General features: G+C 40.3%; 1 protein-coding gene across 1 annotated transcript in view; it reads right to left on the bottom strand.

Annotated features, from left to right (window-relative positions):
* Window positions 1–1,651: 1,651 nt before the first annotated feature.
* LOC138624130 (matrix metalloproteinase-17-like) overlaps window positions 1,652–23,504 on the bottom strand; it is a 64,543-nt gene continuing 42,690 nt past the window's right edge. The window contains exons 5-10 of the mRNA XM_069704082.1: window positions 14,501–14,677; window positions 13,614–13,716; window positions 11,771–11,853; window positions 10,305–10,457; window positions 9,637–9,894; window positions 1,652–4,241 (exon numbers count right to left, since the gene is read on the bottom strand). Coding sequence (XP_069560183.1) covers window positions 3,916–4,241; window positions 9,637–9,894; window positions 10,305–10,457; window positions 11,771–11,853; window positions 13,614–13,716; window positions 14,501–14,677 — 1,100 coding nt within the window. The 3' untranslated portion in view covers window positions 1,652–3,915. The remainder of the gene's footprint in view (window positions 4,242–9,636; window positions 9,895–10,304; window positions 10,458–11,770; window positions 11,854–13,613; window positions 13,717–14,500; window positions 14,678–23,504) is intronic.

Here is a 23,504-nt window from a genome sequence, read left to right on the forward strand (position 1 = left end):
ATGAGTTTTGCATCAGTATCGTAGTGTATGAAAATTACATATCATACGTGAAATTATTATCTCTAAACCAAATGAACTAGCTGAACCCCCCCCTCCCCCCACCTTCCCCCGGCATCATGTTCAAATTTGAATTAGGAAGAGAAAACGAAAGAAAATTGTAAAATTAATAACGATTATCAGACAAAATTCTGGCTTAAATTTTTTTACCTACACAGTTGCCGTAGTTATGTTTCAGGTTTCACCTCTAAATCAAATGGTTACATAATCTGGCCTGAGTGATTGTGAAATGATGCCTAAAACTCTTCAAACGAGGCCCAAATGGTTCTAAACAGAACTGTTTTTGAACCGATTGTATGAACAGCTACTGGGTGGAAACTGTGGATTATATGCTTACTGCTAAATAGCTTCCACATCTCTGCCATTGTCTCTCTGGAGTTGGATTTCATTTGCTTGCCTATCTCTACACCTGTTGGGTCTTTTTCTGTTCATGTTGGTGATTTCGGTTTCTGGCTGCCCGTTTTTCTGCGTGCCTGTTTCCAGCCTGTGTATCGGCTAATGTGTCACCCTCTGTCCATTTGTTCCACATTTTACTGTGCGCTTGCATCCACTGACACTTCTCAGCTTCGCAAGCAGCTCCTCCAGTCTTGAATATTTTAGTTACGCATGTTATTGATTGGTTCTGCCTGGCCTGGAGACTCCAGCAGATAAAGTGCCACGTGTCAATTGTAATAGATGCTCCATGGATGATGTAAAAATATAATGTTTTTGTTTTCAATAACATCATTGCAATGTAACTAAATCAAACACATCTAATTGCTCCTTTAATGGTTATCTTGGCAAGCAGACACACAGAAAGTGACCCATCACTGCTGCATTTTGCCCTGTGTTTGCAGGTGCTCTCCTGGCGGCTGCTGAGCCATACCAGTTAATTAATACCACTGGAGTGTGTAAAGAAGAGGGAGGGGAAAATGCTGCGGTTTGCAGAAATAGCAAGAGAGTGACTTTCTAAACTCTTAAACTTTAATTTACCTCAAAACAGAATGAAGTTGTGGGTCTGCATCCTTTCGATGGGGTTGCATTCGTAGCTTTTGGGCAGGAAAACGGCCACACAAACACAAAGGCCGTCATAGAAATGCACATTTTTGTGCCTGTGCGCGATCAGGATATTACTGTGCTATGTGATATAACTGAGGTTGTAGCCAACCAACGTCTGGTCCTCATTGTGTTTGTTTGTGTGTGCGCGTGTGTTCCTGTCAAGGTTTGACAGGCCTGACATCCTGTTGACTTTGATCCCGGAGTTAGAAGTATCTGAGCCGGTGAATATTTTTGGAATAGGTGACATTTTTTCCTCTGATACTCTTTCCTGTAGAAACATGGGTACACCGTATAATCCTCTGCCAGCAGATCTCTTCATAAATCCACCCAGAGTGAGTGTGATTGACATGTGTGAGGCACACTCCTGATGAACAGCAGTGACCATTACAAGAGAAAACATGCTTAAGAACATCAGCTGGAGAGCAGCTCCCAGTTGGTGTCTCCAAGCTGTCATCTGTTTTCAAGCCCGGGCTCCCTTTCAATAACACTAAATAATTACACACTCAACCCACACAGCCACAAGACAGAGGACTCAAAATAATCTGTTACAGACAAATTCACGTGACCGTAATTAGCCTATGAAGCCATTGAATTCCTTTTATTTTTTCTACAAAAATATTTTACATTAGAAAACAGCTGAAAATATACACAGTCCACTTGGTGATGCAATAACTGCAGAACCTTTCAACTCAAATATATCTGTCTATTGGTAAATATATCTTTACAGCAAGAAAATAATTCGGGGGGGGGGGGGGGGGTGCGATGTTGGAGCTCGGGGGCGATCGAGGAAATCATCAGCCACAAAAAGACTCTGTGACCTGATCAAAGCAATGCAAAATAAACACGGATATGAACCTGAATGCAGACACAACTGAACCAAGTGTGAGGATTGCCTACAACCCGGAGGTGAGCATGAGCAGCAGCTCCTCACTTCAGAGTCAACGGATTTAGTCGAAGAAAGCGCTCCACCCACCTACTCATCCATGCTTCTTCCATGCTCTCACAGGGAGAGTAGGAGCCTCCAGACTAAGTGCTCATGATGAGTGCTCATCATCAGTGCTCATCATGAGCACTTAGCGCATGGATTTGTGTGGATTGTGGAGTTTATTAAAAGGTTAGTTCCCCAAATAAAAAAAAAATAAAAAAAATACCTCATTTAACTTTGGTGCTGTCCTGCCATGTCGGTAGTTTAGCTTTTATTTCTCTAGTTTCTGAGACATTCGGTACAACAGAGATGAATGGAAAGTGGTGCTGGACGCTTTGCACACTGCGTAGGAAATTACTTTGCATTAATTTAAAAATTCAACAGTCTTGAATAATTTACAGACCTTGTTGCAAACTATTTTCAAAGCAACTATGTTTAAAAGAGGAAATTACCCCCGTGTGGGTTATTCAGTTATTCGGAGTAACGCTGACATTATCTTTGCAAAGATACACGACAGCTGAGTTTTTCAAAGGAGAAGTGACATCCCATTCATCTCCAGTGTATTGGGGTGATAAAAAATGGAACCATCTACATGACTACCAATTGAGGAAAGTAGTTGGGTGGAATCACCTTATAATAAAGCAGCTGCTGTCGTTTCTATAAAGTGTGTCTTGGCATTTCATTCACCTTCGCACCTCCCTGCATCTCAGAATAAGTTGTACTCGTGTGTGCGAAGCTTTGCTGCTTCAAACCTGATGTACATCAAGACAAAGAATACATTTCTGTTTGGTGAGGCTGGGTAACAAACCTTTTGATACTTTTATGGCACCAACCGAATTGCTTAGGCTGATTATTTGGATACTTTAGTTACAGCCACACCAAAACTGTTTTTTTTTTTTTTTTTTAAATGGCATGTTTTTTGTTACGTTTAGGCAGGAGTATATCTCTTCAGCGTCAGTGAGTCAATACAATGTTTCCTCATATGTGCCCGAGTGCAGAAGTTGGAGTACTCTCCGTGCAGAGCCGACGAGCCAGCGTCTACTAATAGCCTGTATGCGAGGCGTTCGGGGGTAGATCTGTAAATTGTAGATTCAGAAAATAGTCACGAGTTATGTTCTCCCTCTCTGAACTACATGAAAGTTATTGATTTGTAGCGTAATGTAATTTCCTTTTTGTTAAAATTGATTTTGTTTTTTTTAACCGAACGTTACCAGACCAAATTAACTGCATGGCTATGTGGACTCTATCGTAAATTGTATTCAGTAGTTGCATCCAGTGGTCGTAGCTCTTGAGTTCATTTTGAAACTATTGGAGCGTCCTTTACCGTAAGCGCAAAAAAACTTAACAACACTGCGACGACATTTGGAAAATGCCTGACTTCAACGTTTTTGCACTTAACGACCGACTCTGGTCACTAATTGGTCCACCCAGAATGGCTGAGTAAACCTGAATGCAAACAGGGTTAAGGACTATAATCACAGCAAAGAAAGTGGAAGCTGTGAGCAATAGTCTGGTGGAGCCAGGTTAGGAATTTATAAAACTGGCATTGAAAAAAAGCATGGTTAAGAAACCAGCATTGAAATCGAGGTGTCTGAATTTTCTTCTTCTTTTTTTGTTTTTACCAACACCCAGCCCTTTTATTGAGTACCATCTTAACTTGCAGAGATGTGGCGACTCGATCGTTCAATACAAAACTTTGTAAAGCATTGTAAGTGGGTTTGTGCCTATAAGAATGACTATCGTTGTTGGCAGTGCCCACAAAATGACGTGTAAAATAAATAACGGCAAAATTTGATCAAAAATGTGTGAAATTATATAATAATAACAACATTTTCCAGTTGTTGGTTTGTTGCCTGGCCCTCCAGCAGTATAAAGCTTCGTCCCTCGGTTCAGCATCATAGCAGTTCAGAGCGGAGGGCCAGCAAGAGCGTCCACAGAGGTGGCAGCAGCCAGACGGGAGACGGGGAGAGGCGGGCGCCTAAAGGCGAGGCGGTGTCCGAGGTGCAGGAGCACACCTCGTATCCGTTCTCCGCGTGGTCGGGGTGACGGTGCACGTTGACTCTCGTCTCCGTGTTTTTGGTCTCCGTGTCCGGAGAGTCCGACTGCATCTCGGTGCAAAGCAGCCAGTCCTTAGCGATGAGGCGGGGGTAATCTGCCTCCACCTCCATGTCACTGCCCGGCACCCGCCAGTACTCCTTCCCCTTGAAGAAGTAGGACGAGCCTTCGGAGACAGACGGCGGAGGGACAGAATTAGTGTCTGCATGTGTGAGTGTACAACACACAAGAGAATACAGGGGCAGACTACTGTAGAGACTTCATTACGCACAGAAGGCTTAGAATTGACTTTGCTCTCGTCTGGAATACACAACAAGGACATAACGCATAAAGCATCGAAGGCCTTCATTTCATGAATCAGTGAACCCTGGTGCAAATTGTTTATGTTTTAGCAGTTTCACATTGTTATTACCTTACTCCACGGAGCACCTGTTCGAGACACAGTGGGAATAATTTGAAACCGAGTGGGATTACAAAATATGCTTTTCGGTAGGTGTGTGTGGCCTTACATCCATCATAGAAAATCATATATTCTCATTTGATATAACAGCTGCAATTTGAGACTGGTGACTTTGGGAGAGGAGATCAGTTCAGAAAATAGCACGAACCCTGGCAGCAACCTCGTCTCCTAGAAATGAGATTTGTAAACGGCTAATTTGCAACAGAAGATACGTTTGGAAGGAAACGCTAATGATGTGATATTACCATATTAAGGACATGTTGCTAATTAACGTTTGTTTTTAAAAAAAAATATTTTGATACAAAAAGTATGAAAAGATGTTTAATTACAATAAGTCACAGTGACTTATTAACAGGGGGGAAATGATTTAGTAATAGATTCATGTCGTTTTGTTGAGACAGGGTTTTGCGCACGGTAAAGAGAACCCGTCTACTGGCAGAACACGAGAATTAGCTAATTTGTCATGCACCAGTGTGACACGTCACCATGTGTTGTCACAAGTATTTTGCTGGCAGTGGCTGATAACTCATGATAAATAATGCGAAATGGGGTTTGGCCATCTATTGCCGATGGCTAACAGTCATCACGGTGGGAGTCCGGCATTGTAAGGGTCCATCTTAATTCACTGTCTACATTGTCATTTTCACAAACTTAATCTGCAACCAATTTAAGGTGGAATATTTGTATGTAATGGTTGCGTTGTAGCCACAATTTCTTTCTTGTGATGGCTACAAGAGTGAGCCGCCACACTGGAAGTAAGTGGATAATTGAGCACCAGAAGAAGCATCAGCGAACAATCCTTAAACCGGACTCCTCAGCTACACAGTGTGAGGCCATAGTGCAAGGCAGGCACATTTACATGAACATATTCTTCTCGGTGATATTGCTTTTGTTACATTGACTTTAATACTTTTGTATTTAAGTACTGTTTGAAGAATAATTAAATAGAAGCTGTAGCTAAAATTGACCTGCGTTGCATCTAAACTAGATTTAGGTAATTTCGTTGGATCTGTTTGTGTCTGCTTGCCAGCACATAACAAAGCAATGCCTTGTGGGCATTCTTGACACAATAATTGGCTTGTGTCACTTGATTGTTACTGATACACCCGTTACTGTGCCTGTCCTTTCACCACAGGGCACTTAAGTTAATTAAAATGACCAACATACCTAATGGAAATTGGCACTGTGTGCTTCTGATGAAAATGCCTCTTTGTTGTGTGTCTGTAAAGATTCTCAGTCATCCAGGCCAGAGTATATCCAAGTACCATCCAAAGGCAACTGGGCTTGCTTCATGTTTTTGAAGATGTTTCACCTCTTATCTGAAAGGCTTCCTCAGTGAACTGAGAAAGCCTTTTCGGAGGTGAAATGTCTTCACGTGTTATCCAGTTTCCTTTGGATATCACTCGAATATAACCGTCACACGCGCGCTCTGTCCCTCGGCCGTAGACTAGTTTCTATTTGGTATAATTGTCGTTAAAAACCCTGGTTTTGTTGGTGTTTTTGGTATTTATATTGAGTAATAAGAACAATCAGGGGGCCTTATAAATGTACGTTAAGTAAGTTTTCTTATTAAGTGCGTAAAGGACTCACGGCCTCTAGTCGCCCATTTCCTGTGCACAATCAGAATATATTCAAGCCGTGCTGTGGCATGGTGGAATACAAATAAAGGAACGCTTTATAGTGAACTGCCATCAGGGACACAGTGCATTTCCCCTCAGCCTCACCCTAACAGTAAGACCAAGTTCCAGCCTTTTAGCAGCTCTCTGAAGCCATTTGCAGTGGGAGGACTGACTTTAATGTCGTCTTTTCCAAACATGTCCTTCCTCTCTTAAGTCTGAAACTAATTTCAATCCTAACAAAGATACAAGAGAAAACACACTCGCAAAGTCACTCTCTTTAGCCATCTGTCAGCATTATAGGAAGACCAGGCTCGTACTGTATAGGGTTGAATGCCACTTTGTCTTCTTCAACTTGTTCTTTCTTTTCCTTTGAGAGCAAAAATCATGGAGCTGTCAAAAGTTGGTGAATACATTTCAGATCACCCAGTTCTGATTAATAAACTCCAGTTTTTCTTCACATTCTTTGACTGAAGATGAGTCATGCGCCGTCCCATTCCGTTCTCATTAGCAAGGCATCAACTACTGGCGCTCTGTCAAAGCTGCTGGCGTCAGAGAAACACTCCTTTGGTGATGGCTTTATGACCAACCGATTCAGAGAGGGAAGTCAGGTCGTAGTCAAGTGAACTTATGTCATGTATGTAACATACCTAACGTAACTTAGGTGACCTATATTACGTAATGTTAAGAATGTCAGAGGCTTATTTATTTGAACACAAACCATGATATCTTCCTAAACCAAACCATGTGCTTTTGTTGCCTAAACTTTAGGCACCTTGTGCTTATCTGCATTTGTTGCCCTGGGATGAGGACAGGTTGGCCTCGATGAACAAATGAAGTTCATGATGACATTGGGCTCTTTTTGTTTGTGTTTCACTTGGCATAATAAGTTATAGAAGCTTGTGAGTTTTGTATAGGTCTCGTACACATTTTAATTGTTATATTCATTATTACATGAATTCCAGGGCCAGAAACGTAACGCGTTAATGCAACAGCTTCAGTAATTTCTTCAAAACAAATGGACACTGTAATTTTCGGTTAACATTTCTCAAACAGGAGTAAATAGTGCATTTATTCAGGACTATTTTTAGATGCAGATTAATACACAATAGTTGGCTGTTCGGTACCAAGACCATACAATTGTGCCAAATTAAACTGCAGTGCGGGAAGAAATGAAGGAACATACTATACAATGGTTCAGCTCAGCTGGTTATGTTTTTTTTTTTTTTATTGTTTTTTTGTATAGTTAATAATACTGGAGCCCTGTGGCCAAAAGGAATAAGGATTGTCAGACTGTGGCTACACGGACAATACTTTGTAGTTGTCACATTTCATTGTTGTTTTGCCTTTTAATGGGATTTGTGTACAAACACATACGTGTCAAATATCACCAACCTCATTCTTTACAGGTAGACTATGAACTGCAGTAACACAGACGTCTGTCTCAACCTCTTCACTCAATGGTCTGATTTGTTTCCTATTGATTCCTATTACTCTATTGATGTGACACTGCTACAATTAAAATGCCAACTGGTACCTGAACGGATCCCGTATCGGTTTAAGATAATATTCATGCCTACGAAATACATTTTTCAAATCCTTTTCCATTTTCTTTTTAAACCATGACTAAAAGGCTAAACTATTCCTGGGTGCCATACTGATGTCAGCAGCTGCGATTATTATCATCATTACAGCTGCACTAATGTACTTTTTTTCCCCCACAGCAACCATTCTCTATGGTTTTACTGCCTTTCCCTGTTTCTGTATGATTTTTGATCTGTCCTCTGTGTCAAGTCATCTCCTTTTCTTCCATGGTCTTTAATATCTTTGTCCTCAGGTGTCCTCATATCTTCTCTTTTCTGGATCCCACCCACTTTTCACACACCCGTCCTTTCTATTCTATTTTCATGACAAGATGTCATCCCATCTCCTCTTTCCTACTTGCTGTCATCTCTCTCTTTTCTCTTCCCTATTCATCCAGAGCTGGTGAGACAAACAGAGAACAGGCTTTGATGTGGCTCTAGTTCCCAGGACCCATGGTCTGTCAATGTGCATTTGTGCGTGTAGGTTTCTGAGTTTACCCTTCCAGGCTCATTGGTGATAATGGCCGGGGGTGGAGCTGACTGAAAACAGTATGACTGGCCTCTTCTCTCTCTCTCTCTCTCTCTCTCTCTCTCTCTCTCTCTCTCTCTCTCTCTCTCTCTCTCTCTCTCTCACACACACACACACACACACACGCACGCACACACACACACACGGGTACGCTCATCAAAGAGCTCGCAGACCTCTGAGTCGACAAGCTCAGAAGGGAGAACACAGACCCCTGAACACCTGACGGGGAAATAACTTCTTTGTATTCACATGTGCTGCAGGGAGGGTTTGGTACATCCTGGCTCCCACTGAGAATGACCCAAAATGTAGAAGGAAGTGGCTGGTTTTTGGGGGATATTTTCAAAATCGAAAACAACCTTGAGCATCATGCCCGATACACACAAACCCAAAAGAGAAGAACTGTTGCCGCTTCCTCAAACAAATACAGTTAATCCACTTCACAACTCTCATTAGCATGCATGTGATCAGTTGACTGATGCTTTCATGGAAGCAGGCGTTGTGACCTTGACACTCAGCTGGTACAGTGGGGCTGCACAGTATGATTACACTGGCCCAGCTCCAAGGTTTGAATATGTTTGACTCTGCAAATGTGGAGCAGAATTTTGGCAGAAACCCCTGTGCGTGCTATGTCAAAATAACCATAAAAAAAACCCAAAACAACAACCTCTATTCACACATGAAAAATGCAATTTTTCCTCGAATCTAAATACTGCAGTTATGCCAAAAAAATCATGGATTTAATCAGAGACTGCCAAAATTAGACAAACTCAAATGAAATGGAGGTCAATGGTCAGGAAAAAATGCATTGCGTGAACATTTAACAATCTTAAGTTTGAATAGATATTCTCATGTGAAATGTCTTATCTATGAAAGACAGAAGTTGATTTAAACTTATTAATAAATTCAATTTGGGTTCCAATTTTAATATGCGATAAGCTTAATTACATCTGAATGCTTCATAAGCAATAATTAGAATAAAAGAACAGCTACAATCCAGCCTTTGAGAAACAGTATCACGTGGTAATGAAGCTGGAGACTTTTGTAAAATTTCTTTAGTTGGTTTTTCTGGGCTCATAATAAAATCATGAAGGATTTGACCTCGGCAACTAACAGTAAGTGTAGTGGTGAAGGGCGATTTGTCGCAGAATGTGAAAAGTAAATTCCAGGAACATGTTTCAGTTTTTCAGGAAAACATGACGGGAATAACGAGCTTTCATTTTTCAGACCAGGAAGCTACGTCCACTTTTATATAAAGTCTATGCCAGTCACAGTATTTCAAAGAACTTTCCTTTTGAGTTGTCTGGTGCTCAACCTATGAGGAGCAGCCAGAGCCTAAAAACAAAGGAAGCATTACATTTGCCAACGTTACTCACCATCAGACCACCTCATGGCGTCATCCAGGTTCGGCAGCAGCCCTTTCCAAAGGGTGCTGTCTTTAGGGTAGCCCAGGTCCATACGTCTCAGGTGGTCGTCGTAGCGCCAGTAGTGGTTGTCCTTGAAGAAGTAGGTTTTGTCGTTGTGTAACCAAACAAAGGCTGCATCCACACCCTCCAAGGGTAGGCCAAAGTCACTGATTGGACGGGGATAACCCTCCTCCACGATGTTGTCCTTGAATACCCAGTATTTTTGACCTAAACACGGTGGACACACAGATAACAACTACCTTTTATGTTCTACAGTTTTATGAATAACACAAAGCAGGCTATTGTATATTGGGTATGTAAAGGAAACTTAATTTAAATAAAAAGAACATATTTATACTTAGTTTTCCAATGCTACCAATGCAGAACATAGGAATGTTATTTTATATATTTTGTTTTATCTAATGTGATTCATGTGGCATCAAGTTTTCATTTGCTTCTTTAAAGTGTGGTTGAGTCACACATTTTGATTTGATTTGTTATCAAATGTCATATCAAACATATCATTATATTGTGATTGTGTCACCACTAAACCAGACGCATTTTTTTTTAGTAGATCTCAAGACTCATTTCATGAGTCAACTACTGTATTGAAAATGCCTTTTGTTTTGATACCGTACCTTTAAAGAAGACTATTTTGTGGTCCCCGGGTCTCTCGTACACGGCATCCACGCTGTCCAGATTGGTTGGGAGGCCCCTCCAGAAGCGATGGATCTGAGCTGGACGCAGAGACACCAGGTGCTTCTCTCTTGTTAGTCGCCAGAAGTACTTCCCTTTGAGGAACAGACCAGTTTGGAGTTAGTACCAGCGCCGTTCTGGATGTCGACCTATACGTCATCGTGGTCGCGGTCATGTACATTTGCAAATGAGTGTGAAGATTGTTACTATCAAAGTGTTTGTGTAGAGATGTGTATGATTGTTAATGGTAGCGCTAGTTTTCAAGGTTCGTTAGGATGTTTGACTCTTTGACTGTTGTCTCTCCATAGAGGCCTAAATCAGGTTTAACTGCTGTTACTGACTAATTATCTGCCTTATTCAAAAAGCGCAAATCTTGTCTTCAACAGTGGGTCTTCCTGAACCTGAGTTTACTAATGTGGTAGCTAGACCTGTTACAATTATTAAATAATTGCCCAATTGTGGTTATTTGAGCTCACCGCAATCATTTTGCATTTCAATAGCTCTCAATAGCATTTCTTCTGCAGTGGTTTGAGACTTCTACACCACCTGTTTATCTTGAAGCACTGCGGTTCTACTGTTCGACCGACTGCATTTCTATGAGTGTATATTGACATCATGGATTTAGTTTTATAGCCAAAAAGCACAACCAATACATAGCCCTTCTCTTTCTTAAGATATATGTGTATCAATACACTGTGTTTAAGCTTATACTCTAATGGTAAAAGAAACATAGAAAGACAATTCAATTATTACTCGTAATTCTTTTTCTGACAATTAATTGTGAACTAAAATTCACAATTGTGATGGCCTCAGTGGTAACATCCCAGAAACGGTTACAAAGTTAACTTTAAATGAGGGTTCACATTGTTTGGAAAAATGTGTAAGCCCAAAAATGACAGATGTGTCGCACAGATCATTGAACAGGAAGCAAATGATGCATCTTGATCATTCCGAGTGTCGGCAATAACGGCTTTCAAAAGACCAAATTACTGCTGATAAGGTCTTTAAACTTTTAATGTCCTGTCAGTTGATTCAAGTGAAAGCGATTAACAAAGGTCCATGGAAATGTCAGTTAAAGTTCAACACACTTTACTGACACTTCTCCACTGAAAGTGTGTGAGTCTGTTTCTTGTTTCCATTGTCAGTGGGAGGGTGGGGGTCATTCCTCCAGAGGGGCAAACATGAAAGCCTGATGTAATTTTTGGACTGCAGTCTCTCAGCGGGGCTCCACGGGCTGCGTCGGGTGTCTGCAGCCTCGCTCTCCTTCCCATCCTCTTTTTTTTTTTTTTCTCGGTCTCTCTTTAATTTAGCTCTTTCTCCACTTGTGCTCATTTAGCTAATTTCTTGTTATTTTTCCCACACAGCTCTGTGGCTCCGCGTCTGTCTTTCTCCCTTTGTGCCGTTGTACCTTTGAAAAAGAAGGCCTCCCCTCGTATCTGGGCCACGGCATCAAAGTGACTGGTGCATCTGTCTGGGGTATCTCGTGCCAGCCTGAGAGAGATGTGAAGAAAGTGGGAGGAGAAAACATTGTTAGAGGAGGCAAAATAAGAGCCTCTTATGTAAAACTGGACATTTACAACACTTTTAAATCTTTAACCACCAGTTATTTCTGGGCATTCATTTATTATCTAAAAGGACATTTGGAAAAGTTTTACCTCAATTATCTAATGTTTGTAGTTACATATGTGCTGATTCTTTTCAAAATCTTCTTTACGTGCTAATATTTTGCTCATACTATTCCTGTCATCTTACCTGCGCATGAATCAGTTACACCAGGAAAAACTAAAGAGTAGAGGCTATCGGATAGCCTGACATGAAGACATCCCTGGGTGCATTTTATCCCTGAGGTTTTTAAGTGATTAAAAGCAGTGATGTGGCCGGCCTGCCAATGATGGAGCCATTAGCACCTCGGGGCTGAGAGTGGGAGCCCGCCAGGCCTTATATTACCAACAAAGGTCTCTATTCAGAGCTCTATTAACACTACACTGCTGCCTAGTGGTCAGTATTGGTGCCCTTGTCAGGGCTAATCTAGCTTTTTCACACATCATGACCTGAAGAAGGGAGTGGGAAATAATTAATGAAGCCGGGTGGAAGTGGGGGGAGCAAAGGTGGTTAAATATTCCACCAGTGCCTGTTGAGCTTTGACATCCTTTTCAATGATCCCTTGCTGTTTATATTTGTGTGTGTGCGCGCACACATGTGTGTGCTTTCTGAAACCAGCTGGAATTGTAGAAGTATTTTTATATATATTTTTGCCTTTGGATCTGTCAGGGGCTATTTTAAGGTTAGAGCTTGGTGGTTTGGGTGTATGTGCGTGTGAATGTACCCTCAAAATACATAAACGGACAAAGTTTTGCCTAATTATGCTTGATAACCTGACAAAGCTATAGGCTGCCCAACTTTCTTTAGGGAATTACTTAATTAGATGGGCTGGCTCCCAAGCTCACTCTCAGTCTCTTGGCTAATTTGCTTTGTTGGTACCTCATGACTTCCTATCAAGCTCCAAAAAAACCCCTCTTTTTACAATAAGTGCTTAGTATTCCTGCATGGATTAATTAATTATGCGGTGTCTCAGTGGAAGTTGAGAAAAGTAACATTTAAAAAACAGTCACAATGTAATTATGATAATGTACAAAAACAAAATCTGAAATACAGAAATATATATATAATGAGATCCAATACAGCTACAGATGCAATAAATACCACTTGTAGGAAGCCCATATATGTAGATTAATTTATCACCCTAATTTAAATATAGCTACATTTTAATAATGATGTAAACATGCGTAGTTATGGATTTTAGCTTTAAAAAGCAGAAACATAGTTTACTTTAAAAGGTTTACTTCCTTTTGCAGAGGTTTAAGTCCATGCTTGCTCACCTTTGTAACTCAAACCATAAAAAAATAATAATCAAGGAGCAGCACATGTTTCAATGGATTATGTCCCGAGTTGTATGTTCACCATCTGACTCATATTGGCACTCCTCTGGCCTTCACTGTACAGACAGGGCTATGTTGAATAGTATTTCCAGACTGAATAAAGGTTGGATAACGTTTGCTTTCACTCGACTAAATTCCAACAATGGTGATGCAAGGCCACTGTGTTTGTTAGAGGCAAAAGTGTCGTCCAGATAGTGACTAAAGAATCAAAGAAAAAGCTGTAGTGAATTTTTATGAACTACAGTACGGTAACTGCAGATATATTTTTCTTGCATGTGAAATATCATGAATATCTTGAAATCTTGTACTTACAGAACAGTAGATCTGTTTTCAGGAAGGTCCAGCAGGACAGGAGGCTCAGCTGTCTGAGAGGGGTTGCTTGGTTGATTTGTGTGGGACACTGAGTCTCTCACCCCTACATGCAGAAGATATAACACATATAATAACGTTCTGGTGATTCATAGTTATTTATTGTATTTCCGATAATTTGTTTTATTGCAATTTTCCCATTTTCCCACGTTTTGCTTTTGTCTGTTTTTATTGCCGTGTTCACTCATTTCACTTCATTTCACTTGTGTGGGGTTCATTTGAATTCAAATCACAGTCCCTCATAATTTATTCCTGCACTCCATTCGCTTATTCATGTCCATTATTCTCTTTCTCTCTTCTCACTCTGCCACTTCCGATATCAGGCCATGGTATGATGGAGTCGCATGCAATAACGAGGTTCAATTAACTCCATCCATGTTTTCATTGGATCAATAACCTTTCTCAAAAGAGCTCATCTATTGCTGCCTCCTGCATGAAAGGGCTGCTGTATCTTCAGTCTCCTGAGCTGTCACCGACAAACGGGTGTTGCCACCACTGCCATAATGCCATACTTGATTGCGGTGGCAGGTCATGAGTCATGACCAGTAGAGAACGATTCTCTGCAGGCACGTGTGGGTAGGAGACTTCACAGCATTGATCAGAGATGAAGAAGGGGCAGAAACACCTTTGAGTCCACCTTGCTTTTTATGATGCATGAAGTAAACACCAAATTTAACCAGTTGCTAAGGTGCCCTTATTTAAACGGCCGCCTTGTGTCATTTTACACCTGCCTCTTCCCCAGTAGTAATCAAACACAGAATTTTTTATTTATTTATATATATATATATATATATATATATACGGTAAGATGAACACATGTTGCGTCGTACCGTAGAGCTGCCAGACGCGGACTTTGTCCTCGTAGGGTAGATCATATTTCAGAGGGTCTCCCACGGGACCCTGGTAGTACGGTCTCATGATGGACTCCATGGCTGAGGTGTGGACCAGGCCGATGGCATGACCGAACTCATGCACGGCAACCGCAAACAGATCCATCCCGTGAGAGTCTGAAAAAAAATCACAGAGAAAGATGAACAAAATAAAACTCAACAAACTACATCATGGTGGAAAACCTTATAGAGAAAGAAAGACATAATATAAAAGGAAAAGCAACATTGTACAAATGCAATCCAAAGACCAAAGGATATTTCACAGAAGACAAGTAATACTGCACAAAATTGTTACTATAATGTTTATTAGTCACTGTATATTTAGTGTGTAGTTATAAAAACAATTGAGCTGTAGCCCAGTTTACTGCTACTATTGATCTCAAAGACAGACAGTTGTACAGAGTAGGATGTTTGTGTTTACTTTTTAATTTCATGATAAGTCTTAGCAGTGGACTCTCCATACTGTCAATTTAATCTTTAGTCTATTATCTGACAAGCACCTTTATGGAGCTGAAACAATTAGTCAAGTAATTCATTAGATAACTGAAATAATGATAAACTATTTAAATAGTTTTCAAGTAAAAAGGTCAAGCGTTTGCTAGTTCAAGCTTCTCCAGCATGAGGATTTGCCTCTTTATTGTTGTTGTTTTGTGTCTCCGTAAATGGAATATTTGTTTTATTTATGTTGAATAGTTTCGAGTTTTGGACTGTTGGTTGGATTAAACAAGACATATGACGAAACAGGCATTGTTTGGCATTTTCTAAGATTTTGTAGTCAAAACAGCTGATAAATTAATCAAGAAAATCATGGGCAGCTTTGGTAAAATGAAAAATGAACTATAGTTGCTGCACTACATCTGTCATGCAGAATGATACAAGGTCGTGAGTAATTTCATGGCTTGCAGTTATATGTATGGAACTGGTTCTCGGGCTGCATGGAGCATTTGTAAATTAGTTATGTCAAATTACTTTTTTTTTTCCCCCTGTGACCAATAGTCTGGTTTGATTGGTCAAACGTGTTGAGGTCTCTTTCAGTCATACACGAGGTTTGTGTGTTAAGGTGGCGTGAACGACTTTTTGGTAAATGGCTTTGAAAATATCCCCTGTGACCGTCACCAACCTGACCTTTCTGCTACAAGTCTGTCCTAAATTGACCCTGTTCCGGTATTTTTCTTCACATCTGCTTATGGTGCAAATTAAGAGGCATGACAGACAGCTCAGGAAGCTTTGAGTACGGTTAGGCCTGTGGTGTAGTGAGATAACTATGGTAATACCGCCTGAGTCCCTGAGCCGCCAATCAAAATCGGAGTGTGGAAAGACACCTTAAGAGCCCGCGGGCTATTAAAGCACCTTCCCTCCATGTTCTGCCGAAACATGAAAAGAAAAAGCTTCCGACAAACTCCTTGTCTGACTCTGTGATGCAAGACAAAACCTGGGGCTTGGAGATTTAGATTTGCAAAAATATGGAGAGCTAGCATATCAAGCCGCGCTAGCTCAGAGTTCCTTGGTGGCAAAGCTCGAGTCTGCATTCGGTTAACCTTAGGTTGGCCTCAGCTTGGGACATGCACTGGGGTATCCAGGAGGCAAATACCAACTCTAATCTACAGGAGCACATGGTGCAGGTGAACAAAAGGAAGGATAGAATGAGAGAGAACAGGGACTCAGCAGGCTCTGTACCATGTCTTCATATTTATGGTCCATGTGAAGCTGACAGAATAGACGTCATGCCTGCGGACAAAGTCGGAGCGGAGAGAATTGTGTGGATGAACCAGATTCATTTAGGAAGGCAGAGAGAGATACAGAGACAGAGCAGACTTTTGTGTTGCTCTAAAGACTGTTGAATTCTTCAGGGTTCGATCTTTGTTCTCCCACATTCACCAGTGACCCATTAAGTAGCTTTTTATCAGCCCAAACGCTTTCATTGCACGGTGCTGAGAATGGAGATTAAGAGCTTCATCCACCAGACCTCTAAAACTCTCCTGACTGCTATTTCTTCAGTCCTCAAAAAACAGGATCACAGGACTTGGTTGCTTTGAACAAGGTCAAGAAAACCTATGAAAGACTTCTGTCTGGCTATCTCATAACAACACACCTCTTCCTCGGCACCCTGAAGTTTGCCTAGAGGGCAGGCATGTTTTTCAATGACACAGTGAGCATTTATCTGGAGTAATTTTGGCAGATACAGAAAGCCGGTACAAATGTAGAGTTTGTGGACCTTGAATCTGCAGTTAATACTTTCTGAATTACACCTGCTACTCAAATCTAATCCCTGCTATTTAGTAACTCTGCTAGTTTCAAACTTGTGATTCCTAAATCAGGTTGTACCTTAAAACTTAAGAAATGTATTGGTTAGTAAAGGATTGTTGGGAAATATCCATAACACTGTCCATTCAAAAGCAATTAATGTAAATAGGAAGTCACTTGTAAATATATTGATGTTAACTTCCAATCCTTTTATAAATTTATATTAAACGTGCTTCATTTATATATCCATACAGGAAGGTTTATCTGATCAACATGATAATATTTACTGATTTTGTGTGAGAAGGGCATTTTGAGGGCAAACTGAGCAGAAAAGATTTGTTAATTTAGTAAAACCATATTGCTATTGTTGTGTAATTTGTGACATGTAGTTTTATAATCTTCCCACTTACCACCTTTATTACAACATTATTTTATAAAAAATATTATGTATTTACCACCAATCTTCACCAAAGAGTTATTTTGTGTGTAACCTCTTTTAATTTATTTAATGACTTTTCTCCACTGAACATTTATTTTATCACCATGTTAAAATATAGAGCCGGTGTGGCTGTATCATGCTGTGTCAATACTGAGATTGCCAAAATTTCCAACATTACAACTTTAAACAGACTGAATCAATACAACAGGGAAAAACACAATGTCGTGACAAAACTCAAAAATTCAAATGGTTCAAGTCTACAAGGAAGTGCAACGTTCCTTTGGGGTTCCATTTTTAACTCTAAGCAGGGGATGCGCTTCATGCAACAGCTGAGGAAATTCAGCCTGTCAGTTGGGCTGTTGTGACTCCCAGCCAACATTCAGTCCACCAGGACAACAACATGCTACTCTCTGGTTCGGGCCGCACAAGAGCAAAACAGAAGAAACAAATATCTAAGTAGCCAGACATCAGCGCCTATTCTCAAAAAATATCTGCTATAGTCCAGGTCCCTGAAGCTTGCATCCAACTTCATTACCAATCTCTCTCATCCACATCATTCAAACCCTCCCATCCATGAAGCTGCTCCTCTCCTGTCCAGCGCCCCCTCATCAAGGCATGCGCTTCCCTGCAAACAATTTAAAACAGCAGCTCTTGTCCCTGTGTAAAATGCTCTACTGCTGATATTTTCTTCAATCAGTTACTTCAAGGTTAAGTGTTCAGCAACAGCAAAATAGTTCAGCAATTCTGCCAATAATTTCCCCTAAATATTCTTAATTATGATCATGGAATAGTTTTTAATTATGATCATGAAATATTCTTAATTATAATTGCATTAGTGTGTAATCACCTGAAAATAAGACGAGTTGTTTATTTGTTACCTCAGAAGGAGCCCTTCATATCTACATATAGAGCAGGTCCTCTTTCACGGAGCGTGCCATGTTTCTACAGTCGCCCTGAAAGGTCAAACACCAGCTTCAGAGAGGGACTTTTGCATTTTTCTTCCACACTTGAAGGGGCAGGATGAGGGTGTTTTGGTGGTTGCAGTCTGCAGCCTCACCACTCGATGCCACTAAATCCCGCACACTTTTAAAGTTGCACTTCTTTCCAGTTGGGAACCCTATTTAACTTTTGTCTGCTGATGGTTTCCTTTTCATTTTCAGCAAACACATATTTGTGAGATAACATCACACAAAGGAGTTATTGCCGGGAACATATTACTCTGTCTTGCGATTATTTTTGTCATGTTGTTGAAAGTTATGTTTATCAATGATCAGATGTATTTTTGCCTCTGTAGTTCTTTAGACAAAACGAAAAAAAAAAAAACTTGTTCTTACTGCTCTGCAATATATTTATGCATATTCCTATTCTGTTGTGTAGTTGACTATAATTGCAGCTGCATTATTGTTGTTATGATAACTATAGAGTCTTCTATTAAGTACAGTTTGAAACTTTTCTTTTTTTTTCTTTTCTTCCATTCAGTCCTTCCACCAATTCCTGATCACACACACAGCGCTTTATAATTGGCTCAATAGCTTTCTATTCAGGTTCACAACTTACAAACGAACATATGGTGAATAAACACAGATACCCCTCCATGTTGCACTTACAACATTTCAGTTGAAAAGCTGAACCTGCTGTGGAGCCACTGTCTATCGTGTCAGATCTTACACGGTTAAGATATTCTGCTGGTTTATATAGACGCTCCGGTGCTTCAGATAAGAAAAGTTGAGTGAGGAAACAAGTGCACCAGTGTGATGTAACCACTCTGTTCTCCAGTGCCTGGATGAAATGCCAGAGATGGAAGCAGGTTGTCTTTACATCCGATGAGAACCCTGGCAGTGCTGTGTTCAACTATTACACCATCTCTGGTTGTTTACTTAGTGTTTTGCACTCGTCATTATTATGTGTTGCAGTTGTTGTTGTTTTTTTCATTTTATTTAGGTCGCAAACATGGATATGCATTTATAAAGTCTCTTTTTAAAAAAAATCTAAATCATTTAGTTTTTTTTATCAAGAAAAATGGTTCCAATTCCCAATATGGACTTTTAAGTAAGAATGCTGGCACTTAAAATTATGTTTAATATTTGTCTTTCTATGGCAACCATGTGCATCCCAAAAGAGCACAATCCTTTCCTGATCTCCTGCATGCTCAGTGAGCCCTAACAGAGCCGTCCGCTGTTCCAGTTATTCAAATATAGTGACCACAAGTAACCCAGTGGCTGTATTGTGCCACATATTTAATCTAAACTCAGTAGACAATGATGGACAGTCAGTCGTATCCTCACTTGTGTTTTCCTGTTGTAAACAATGTGTGCTACAATTTGCCACAAAGACTACATTCTCACAAAGTAAAAGTCTATTTAATCATAAATAGATACATTTTTATTACATTGTGATTTGATGTGTTTAGTTTTGGGGGAACCCTTTAATTTCAGTCCATGTCATGTTTACTTGATTTTCAGAAAAAGTGTAAATAGTAAAAATAAGTGCATTGTGTTACTTCAGTGGATAACGTTTTTCGCAGAACTCTTTCTCTTTGCCAATCTGCTTCACGTACGTGTTCTAACTTTTTGGATTCTGATCGTGTTGCTATTATTTGATTTGTAGTGCAGTTTTGTTTGCTTTTTTTTTTTCTCTTTGTTTTCCATTCTGTATTGTATCTGAATAATTGGTTATTCTCTGCTCTGTAAAAGACAGCATCAGTCTGGAAATGTGGTGGAGAAACTGGGGCATAGACGAGACAAAATGTGATGTAAACAGTGGGTTTAAAAACAAATTGCCCTTTCAGTAATGCATTCTATGGAAGTAACCTGTGATCGCATGATGTAACGTACAGTAACTATAAAATACCATTCACCACTATATATCTATAACTCTGCCATGTTCCCTCTTATTTTAGAGGCTGTTCACTGCACTTTCTCACACATCTTTCCCTTCTCCTTCTTCACAAAAAACAGAGGGACAGATAATTTATTTTTCTATCCTGTCCCATGACCTTAAAGGAGACTTATTATTTTAATTGACAGGTTTTATTAAATTTATTGTGGGACTCCACTAAAGTAGTCTTGCATAATTCACAGTTTAGAAGACTACTTATTTATGTCATACTGGCCTTTATATAGGATTTATATATAATCCTCTGTCTTAAGCACCCTCCCCACCCTCCCCCTCCCAAAAGCTCACTTTGTTCTGATTAGCCAACGTTCAAGAAACGTGCCTAGGGGCAGTACCCTGTGCTTGTGAACGTAGCTTCCCGGTCTGAAAAATGAGGCCGATGCGGAAGTGCCTTAAACTGCAATACCCCTTAAGGCCACTAAGGGTTGGCTCCAAAAAGGCTCTAACTTGCTAAAGTCACTTCCTCTTATTAGTTTTCTGGTGGTCCATCAAAAAATAATCCTGTCAATAATTAGGTTTTAGGCCTCAAAAAGTGGCATTTCTGGGGGCAGATTTCATACAGATATATTGTAAATATTTTCATACACTCCCTAAGAAGAATACAAAAATCCTGCACACTCACACTTATTTTATTTTGTAATTTTCAGTTGGAAGACCTTGATTCTGAAAGATTCAAGATTTAAAGTGAAACTGTTGCACAACAGTGAGGATGTGTGTAGGAGAAAGAAGCCATACAAGACAGTAAAAGTGTGTTAAAGTCCATGATAAAAAAAAGCAACATTTAGGTTCTTGCCAAGATTCCTCAACAAAGGTCTATAACCAAAGTTTACAATTATTTTTTTGCAGTTGCATAAATCTTTGTATATGAAAAATCAAAACACATGAGTGTCCTCAAGGCTCATGGTTGGATTGCTTCTATCGTATATAACCACAATGCTCCCTGGTCATTTACAGACGGGCATCTCTGTTGCTCCACTCTCGTATCTTGATATCTCTATAATGTCATAAAAAAACAAAACATATCAAAATATACAAGTAAATAAATTAAACTAAACTAGTCTAGCAATCATTGGAGCAAACAGTGCCCCAATATGATAACTCTTAAAAACGGTAAAAAAAAAAAAAAAGCAGGACTGTACAAGTCTAACTGATAAGTTTATATGTATGATGATGTAGTAACTTTAAAGTGCGCAATAGTCAGTGCGCAACTGCCATTGATTTTTATAGATGTTTTTTTTTGTTTCTCCCAGATGAACACATTCACACAAAGACCTAAACAGTACACACACATATGTTCCCACCACAGGAACACACACACACACACACACGCACATGCACACACACACACACGCACAAAGAAAACATTGAATGTCATCAAGCATTCACCTGCTTAATGGTGCTTTTGTTTTAGTCAGGGTAATCAGTTTGCAGAAGCAGATTGCTGGTTGAGTGGTAATTAATAGAAACAATCTGCTGCCTGTCAAAGTAAAAACAGCACTTCCAGACCTACACTTATTCAATCCCACCTCTTGCGACTCCTAATGGAGCCAGAACCATCAATCTAAACAGCAGGGGTGAACTGGTCTATGAATTGTGCTGCTTAATTTCCACTATTCAGCATCATCACACACATTAGGAGGCGGCCTTGGCGGACTCAGATTTAGGGTCCCGCTGAGAACAATGCACCGGGAGATGGGAGGAGGGAATTAGCGAAGGCAATTACTTAGCTATGGATTTGTCTGATAAAGTTCATTTTTCCAAAGACAATTATATAGCTCTACAATCTGCTGAAGCACCAACACTCACTTTTTACCTTCTGGGCTGACCTAACAAGTTTAGACCTTCTCCTGGGATTCCCGTTCTGAAAAAGCTGCTAAGAACAACAGTTTATGAATCCGATAGCTTTGCGTTAGGCAGAGCTTTCTGTTGTCTTACAAGCAGATGGATATGTAAAAGCAGTGATACAGACATCAGCTATGCCTCAGAGACAGGCTGATGACGTTGAAGGAGGAGAATGTGAGATAGCAGCATGGGGAGACTAGCAGAGTGTGACGTGAAGAAATTTAGAGCTGTTTAATTAACTTTTTTCCCCTCTCCCTCAGAGCGTCAGCCAGGCAGCCTCAATCAGTGTGGTAGAGCAGGCAAACTCAACAGCTGAATTAATCTTTAAGGTGAGGTGAGTTCAACTCCAACACCACAGAAGAAGAGGGCATTTTTTTTACCACGTCTGTGGCTTTTTTGCAGGGAGCTGATTAAAGACATTTGAGGAGAGTTTTCTGTTTAGAAAATTTACCAGTTAAAAATAGCAGACTGCTTGCTTTACAGATGAAAAAGTTTGACGCACTAGATGCGAATTTCACCCTTGAGGGAATTCATCACAGCGGAGGAAAGCAGTATCCTTGAACATCTAACAAGTTACGATGGTTCACAGGATCCAACCGTATTTTTACTCTCTCCCACACTGAAGGCCATTTGACTGTACTAACACAGTGGCTGCAATCCTTCTTAAGTCTCACTGAATTATTCACGGCCTGCAAAATCAACATCATCCTCAAAATTAGCTCCTAAAACATATTAAAGGCAATAACTTTCCTGTGAATACAATTAGTGGTTGTTAGAATCTGGATGACTATTTTTTGAAAAGCACTATGATGTATTCAAACTGTGAGAAATAAATTAGTCACATAGACGAGATCACAGCCCTGTCCTCTGTCTCCTTCGCTGCCCTGCTCCCATTAACCAAAGCTACATTTACCCAGCTGTTGTCGGTCCCGCCGTCACTCCGTACACACATTCGAACACGTGTTCAGGCTTCACCGCCATATCGTCTGCTTCTTCTGCCTCTGCGGCAGCCTGGTGGGCGGTCTAAGTGGGACAGATTGAGCTGCTGTCCTGTAACATATGGTTCGCAGCCCTGATGGCACAAAACAAAGGAGGGAGATCCACGCAGGTCCTGGCCCCTATCACAGACTCACCAGCTGGGTTAGACAGCACAAAAACACCCGATACCGCCTCCACCCTTCGGGGCTCAGGTCAAAATGCACCACAGGGCTCTGGGTATTTCTATAAACTTTTTATTGTAAATAACGGTTCATAGAATGAAAGTATGTTAACCAGGCATTAAGTGTCTGTGTTAAACAAAACAGTAAAACAATTTCTGACTGCAGAGCTGTGATAGGTTTGTGATTTTCAGATGAACAAAATAGTTCTCTTTGTTTTTTGCCACATTCTCACTAATGAAGGTTGTTATTCCATAAACATTGTGATTGTCTAATCTGTGGGGTAAAAGATTAACTACCACATAGAGGAAACCCAGATATGACCCAGATTCTCCATAATATGTGACACAGCTGTCAAAAAACAGTT

This window comes from Brachyistius frenatus, unplaced genomic scaffold, assembly GCF_029030835.1.
Source record: "Brachyistius frenatus isolate BFR_SWC_R1_liver_20210118 unplaced genomic scaffold, ASM2903083v1 Contig_3, whole genome shotgun sequence".
Taxonomy (NCBI): domain Eukaryota; kingdom Metazoa; phylum Chordata; class Actinopteri; family Embiotocidae; genus Brachyistius; species Brachyistius frenatus.